Below are 7,097 nucleotides of genomic sequence, written 5' to 3'. Positions count from 1 at the left end.
AACAAGGATACAGTGGCCCCTTTAAATAGGCTAAGAATAAAGTTCTAATCATACTAAAATATCCCTGAAGTAATCAGAGTTTGTCTGAGAAAAGATAGTAGAGTTTAACTAGGAGAAGAAACTCGGTGTTTGTGGGAAACACGTTGTCACATCACAATGTCCCCATTTGCGTCATCACGACGTCATCCATCGTTGCAATTTTAGGAAGCTTCTCATCATGACCGTCGCCAACTGACTTTGGTAAGTTCTTGGAAACTTCTGATAAATGCGAGGAACACCCCACAAAAAAAGTAATTTATTGTAAAAATTTTCATTACTACAACAATTCCATCATGCTTTCTATGATGTACTATCTCTAAAATGATATATTTTTGAAAATGCTCTAGACAAGCATCATATAGGCCTTACTAGAGAGCAGTAAACTATAATTCAACAATATAAGACCTGGTTTAAGCTTAGCTCATTCACCATGTTGAAGTCTCACTCCTATACATTTATCTATACATTTATCTAGATTCAATTTCTCACTAAATCTTTTCCCTTGAATGCTTATTCACAAACTATTAAAGCATTTATTTAGAAAGCAATATGCACCTAAAACAAGTTTCTCTAATGGACAAGTTTGTGCTTTATTCACTCGTACATAAAGCACCAAACAAGTGTTCAATATCTAGGCACTTTAAGACTTGTATATTTGAGCTAATAAAACACTAAAATTGGGCCCTAATTAGACTACTTATTATGGCATAAAATAAAAAAAGATTTTTTTCACTGTAACTTCTCAAAATCTCTTTTAAATAAGGTGATTATTTTAAATACATCAGGCGTGGCTACGTGGAAAAGTTGCTCCACTTGATGTGTATGTGTCAAATTCTAACTTTTATGAAAATTTATGAAAATTTATTAATAATTGAGTAATTAAGGGTATAATAAAAGAAAAGAAAAGTGAAATGTTGTGGTGGGTATACCAATACTGATGTATACACGCATAATTGTTTTACAGTCTTGCTATACAAGAATAAGCTAGCAATTGATGCTCAACTTCAACTTTTTTTAATCTGTCGGGTCACACAACTCATCACCAGTTGGCCTAAACTCGTGAAGTTGCTGCAGCATAATTATTTTGGGGTGGTCCTTAGTAATGAGTATATCCGCATGATTTTTTAGGGACGATGAGAGAACCTAATTCTAATGGCACTACTCTTTTTTTTTTTTCTATCGTCATGCAAATATGAAAATAGTAAAATATTAATCTTTAAAATTTACAAATAAAATATAAATAATAATCATGATTGAAATAAATTAGTATAAAATATAATTTGATTGAAAATTAAAACAAGTTTAAACTTGAATTGAATAAAATTCAGATACGGTAAAAGTTAAATTCAATAAAAATGAAAAAAAGTTCATACATAGTAGATCATAAGATATCAAAATTTCCATGTCTCAAAATCTTAAACATGAATACAACATTATTTGAACTTTTATGTATATATTTTTAACATTAATTTCATTATAAATTTTTATCATATTTGTTCTTTTTTTTATACAATGCTTCAGTGTGCATGCAAATTCAAGTCTTTCTACATTTGCATTCTAGCTAAGACTCAATATACTTTTATAGTGTTATTTTTTGTATATCATGTTTTGTATAGTGTCTAGAATTACTGGAGTTAGAAGCCGTGCCTCCTGCAGTTCAATGTACTAAATGCTAGTATAATTGTTCATTTTAACAAAAAATTTAGATGGGGGAATAGATAGGAAAAATATATGGAAACAAGTATATTATCAAATGAAATACAGGAGATATCGGCAAAATGCTATTTAAATTGAAATAGTAACAGTAAACAGAGCAACTCATATTTTTAACAGACATCTCAATAACATACAAATGAAAAAATGGTTTTAAAAAGCAAAGTAAATTGAGAAACCCAGATGCGTGAGGCTCCATGAATATAAATTAGACTCAATAAAGTCATTTTATCTTTAGAAAAACAGGACAACCCCAGCTGAGACGGCCAAAACCAATTGCCTCCAAATGCACAAGTTCATGATACTATTAGATGATGAAGTTGAAGGAGCAGACTTTGGTGAAGAACCACTTTCTTTGGATTCTGCTGATGGAGAATCCGCTGCGGGACTAACATCAGGGACTGGGGCTGGGGATGGAACAGGAGTTGGAGGTATGTCGGTACCGAAGATTGCCTCAGGAAGAAGGACCTTATCAATTTGATAGATTGCGATCGGATCGGTTGAATGTACAGCGCTTGTAACTTTTGTTTTACTCCATCCGGAATCGAGGTGAACGGTTCCGGAATCATAGGTGAAATTCAAAGTGTATTCGCCACCAGCAAGGGTACTTATGGAGCCCTTTGTACTGAGTTCATTGAAGTCTGCAAGTGTGTAAAATCTGGGCAAGGCATGGTAAAGGATAAGTGATTTAAGCTGGTCATCACTGAGATTGGAAAATGAAGGCTTCCTAAGATCCTTGAAGGCACTGTCTTTTGGTACAAAAACTGTAATCCCTTGATCAGTGTTGTTGGCTTGGTTTTGAAAGGTGTCAATCACTTTAGTGGACTCAAGGTAGTCAAGGAAAGTGTGAAATGGACCAGCCACTGAGAGTAAATAAGTGAGGTTTACATATGGCGGTGCCGGTGCTGGGGCTGGTGTTGGAGTTGGGCTCATTGCGACCGGAGCAGGAGGGCTCCTTGCTTGACCATAGGCCAACGAGGAGCACAAGAGCAATACAGAAAAACATATCGTAAAAATCTTGGAAAACTCCATTTCCCCCCAAAGTTTGATTTTGATTCAGTAGTGATCACTAAATTCCTGCAATAATCAATCGACCATTCAATCAAATACGTCATAGTTACGTTGCATCTAAACAGTATGAACATCAAACTATTAAAAATGTCCCTACGATAAGAATTCAGAAGCCCATTTCACATTTTAGATAAGAACATAAAACTAGTAACTGTAATTGGTAAAGAGAACCAAAATTTCCATTTCATTCAGGAATGGGACGTGATGAAAAAGCAGATCTTGACTAGCCTAACCCAAGAAAGCAAGAAATGAGAAAACTCCTTAACCGTAATAAGACAAAATGCTTAAAGCTTGATCAAACAATTTAATTATAGATGAGATCGAAAATAGCCATGAACTGCATTCACAAATATGATCCAATTTCTTGTTCTTGAGCTCCCTCAAGCAAAGTACAGCTTACCAAATACCCCAGGTAATCAAATTTTAGACCAAAACCCAGATCAAATCTAATTTTTAGTTTGCCTTACACCTTGACTATATAAATGGCTGGAAGCCTGGAATTCAACTCTGCTTCTGGAAGGATACTTCACACTAGACGTTTCTCAGGGCGAGCAAGTAACACGTTCAAGGAAAAAAAAGAACCCACAACCACAGTGTAAATATTCATTTTAACTTCAAAGAAAACGGATCAGTAGAACTCTCAAATAATGGAACTCTAACAAAAGCAGATCTCAATGAGTGCAGGCAAATGAAGGAAACTAACCTGACCCAGAGGAATTCAGAGCGAAAGTCAGTACCTTGGGTACCAATGTTGCAGATAGGAATAACCTGAGCTAGTCTATACAGAGATTGGCTTTTTTGCTTCTATAATGTATATCTGTATATACACACGACAACAAAGTGAGTCTGGGGTGGTACCAGCTATTATGCTTAAAGGGGATTAAAGGTTTAGGAAATTTGGAGTGCAAGAAACAAGGAATTAAGTAAATAAATACTGGAATATTAACTAATACCAATTTCTTGTTTTTAAAAGTTATATTAGTCAACTTTTTAACTTATGGACAAGAGAATTATATTTTGAGGTGCGAGAGCTTGCGTTTAAACTAAAGCAGCTGCATTCTCTGCCCCTAATTATTTAAAATCTTATATTATATGTGGACCTCAATTCAAATCAATTATACAATGTGGGCAAAAATTATGAATAATATTAACATAATATAAAAAAATTAAATTAATTTTCATCATAAGTGTCTAAGAAACTTATTTTCTAGAATATGCTTTTTAAGGATTACCCTGACATCTGCTAGTGTCAAGCTCCTTTGTTTACGTTCAACAATATGGATAGAATTTTATTGTTGAATCATTTGTTGACGATAAAAAGATAATACCATAAATTTGACATCCGCAGGTGTCAAGATGCCACTGACAATATTTCGGGATTTCTTTTAGGAATCTTGTATTTTGTGAATATGTTCTATATAAGATGTAAGGAAATTTAGTTATTGTGCATTGTTTCCGTTGTAGTAAGTTAGTATTAATGTTATTGGATTCATTGTTATTAAGAATTGTTGAGATTGTTATTTTTTTTTTGTAAAATTAAAAATGTAATATTTAGCGGCCTCAAGATGTTAGATCGATTCTTTACACAAATCTATTTCAATGGAGACATGTATTTGACTAATAGAGTCATATTCCAATTGGACACGATGTTTAGCATGACCATTAATAGTGATGCTTCCTTGGATAGCATAAAGAGGAGGATCCTAAGGAAAATCAAAGTTGGAAGTGCTAAGTGCATACCCAATAAGAATTATAAGTTTTTTAGGTTCAACTCGGGATGGTGATGTTTGGACATTGAGAAGGCAGGGGTGTTTTTCTAGAGTTGTTAGTGGAGGTGTAAGAAATTTTCGATATTTGGTGCAGGATTTCAAGCATCACCACTTTTCAAAGGTAACTAAGTTATTTTCTTGAAATTTATATAGAATTTGATTCATGGGAGCTTGATCTAGTTAGCCCATGTGTTAATTTGTTCACTTAGTTAATGCGTAACAAGTTGCGATTATAGTGAAATTGATGATTTTGAGCTTGATTTGAAGATAATGAAACAAGGTAAGCTTACTTAAAACTTAGTAAGTTAGAATAATTTAAACACAACATACCTGCCATTTAAAATCTTACTAATTGAAATTAACATATGAACTTAGTATTTACTTGTTCTTGATCGTGACTTTGTTGAGTTGGAAATGATCAATACATAATCGCATAGATCCATCCTTTTTCTTAACAAATAGAACTGGTGCACCCCAAGGTGAGAAACTGGGTCGAGCAAAACCCCTATCTGTCAACTCTTCCAACTGTGCTTTCAACTCTTTCAACTTTGTAGGTGCCATTTTGTAAGGGGCTATTGATATCGAAGATGTTCTCGGTACTAACTCAATAGCAAACTCGACCTTTTGGATCGACGATAACCTGGGTAACTCCTCTAGAAACACATATGGATACTCACATACCACTGGAACTGATTCTAGCTTCAACTTAGAAACTCCAGAATCAAATATATAAGCACGATATGGATCATAGTCATTTCTAACATATCTCTATGCTGACATAGCCAAAATAACATTAGGCATACTATCCAGTCTATCTGATTCAATCTAAAGCTTTTCACCGTTCTGACACTTTAACACATAAGCTTTGGTCAATAGTTCACAATAGCATCATGCAGAGTTACCTAATCCATACCCAAAATCACGTCAAAATCATCAAATGACAACAACATCAAATCGGTCAGAAAATTACAACCCCGAATCATCAAAGGACATATTTTACAAACCTTATCAACTAGCACATACTGATCTATGGGGTTCGTTACTTTAACCAAAAATTCAGTGAACTCAATATGTAAATTCTTACTTGACACTAGATTCCTGTATAAATACGAATGCATATATCTCAAATCAATCAAAGCAGTAACATCAATATTAAAGATAGAAAATGTACCGGTCATAACATCTGGCGCTGAACCTTCCTCTCGTGCGTGGATCGTGTAAGCTCTAGCAGGTGGTCGTGCCTCGAATCTCACAGTAGAGTCTTTTGTCCCAATACAACTATTGCTCGCATTTCTAGGGTTCCAAGGTGGTCTACCTCTGACAGCAGTGTTGTTCAGTCAAAAAGTCTGAGCCTTTTCGTTTTCTAACCTCTCTAGACAATCTCTGAGAAAATGTTCAAATGAACCACATCTGAAACATGACCCATTTTTCAATCTGAACTCACTAAAGTGTCGTCTATTACATAGTTGGAAATCAAGTCGTTTGTCCCTGACACTACCCACACTCGCTACAGACGTAGCATGAGGTTTTGTACTCACACGTTGTTTACCTCTATCTCTACAGGAATATTCCACTGAAGCTGTCGAACGGTTATGATGTTCTTTCAATTTCTTTGATGATGACTGATATGACTTTTCAGTTGATCTCTTTCTCAAATCTCTAGCTTCATAATCAACTTTTCTCTTTTCTTTGCTAAGCTCTACGGCTTTATGCACTTGGTCAACTAAAATGACAAATTCTTTCAATTCAAGTATCCTGACTAAAAGCTTTATTTCTTCATTTAACCCATCTTCAAACCGTTTGGACATGGCAACTTCGGTTGGTATACACTTTCATGCATACTTGCTCAGTTGAAAAAATTCCCTCTCATAATCAGACACTATCATTCGACCCTGTTTAAGCTCAAAAAACTCTTTGCGTTTCTGATCAAGAAGCCTCTGACTTATATACTTCTTTCAAAACTCAGTTTAAAGAATTCTCAATCTATACGCTCTCTCGGCACCATTGAAATCAAAGTGTTCCACCACAAATAAGTTGGGTCTTTTAGTAAAGACACAACTCATTTTACGCACTCTGTTGATGTACAAGACAACTCTTCTAAAACTCTGATAGTATTTTCTAACTAGAACTTGGCTCTCTTTGGCTCATCTTAAGCTGTTGCTTTAAATTTTTCAGCCCTATATTTATGAATTTTATCAACTGGCGGCTTACTAACTTGTATTGGCTCCAAACCCTGAGGAACTACGGGGACCAGTTGAGGAAGATGTGGGGGTGGAGGTCTTTGAGCCATTGGGTTCATTTGTACGAACTCAAAAAACCATTCGTTCATCACATGGAAAAAGGCTTCCTTAGCCTCTCCTCCCAGGCCCTCAGATACGGGCTTAGTGCCACTCGATGCTGCTCCGTGAATAGAGGCTTGCGAGTTACTTTTAACTTCATGGGAGTCGACTTGGTTGGATGTCATTTCTATATGAAAACATATTTCAAAACAAGTCAAGACTTATC

General features: G+C 35.1%; 1 protein-coding gene across 3 annotated transcripts; it reads right to left on the bottom strand.

The window, feature by feature from the left end:
• Window positions 1-1,809: 1,809 nt before the first annotated feature.
• On the bottom strand, window positions 1,810-3,830 carry LOC107954702 (fasciclin-like arabinogalactan protein 7). Of its 3 annotated transcripts, none has more exons than XM_016890337.2 (2): window positions 3,527-3,830; window positions 1,810-2,829 (listed from the first exon to the last, which is right to left on the bottom strand). In XM_016890337.2, the coding sequence occupies exon 2, from the start codon at window positions 2,782-2,784 to the stop codon at window positions 1,987-1,989; it is 798 nt and encodes a 265-aa protein (XP_016745826.1). In that variant the 5' UTR covers window positions 2,785-2,829; window positions 3,527-3,830; the 3' UTR covers window positions 1,810-1,986. The 3 variants fall into 3 exon arrangements, with proteins under 3 accessions (XP_016745826.1, XP_016745827.1, XP_040952526.1); XM_016890338.2 differs by having other exon boundaries at window positions 3,561-3,754; XM_041096592.1 differs by having other exon boundaries at window positions 3,291-3,745.
• Window positions 3,831-7,097: the final 3,267 nt, after the last annotated feature.

The sequence above is a fragment of the Gossypium hirsutum genome, chromosome D07 (assembly GCF_007990345.1).
Source record: "Gossypium hirsutum isolate 1008001.06 chromosome D07, Gossypium_hirsutum_v2.1, whole genome shotgun sequence".
Taxonomy (NCBI): domain Eukaryota; kingdom Viridiplantae; phylum Streptophyta; class Magnoliopsida; order Malvales; family Malvaceae; genus Gossypium; species Gossypium hirsutum.
This window is presented reverse-complemented; position numbering and strand designations above follow the sequence as displayed.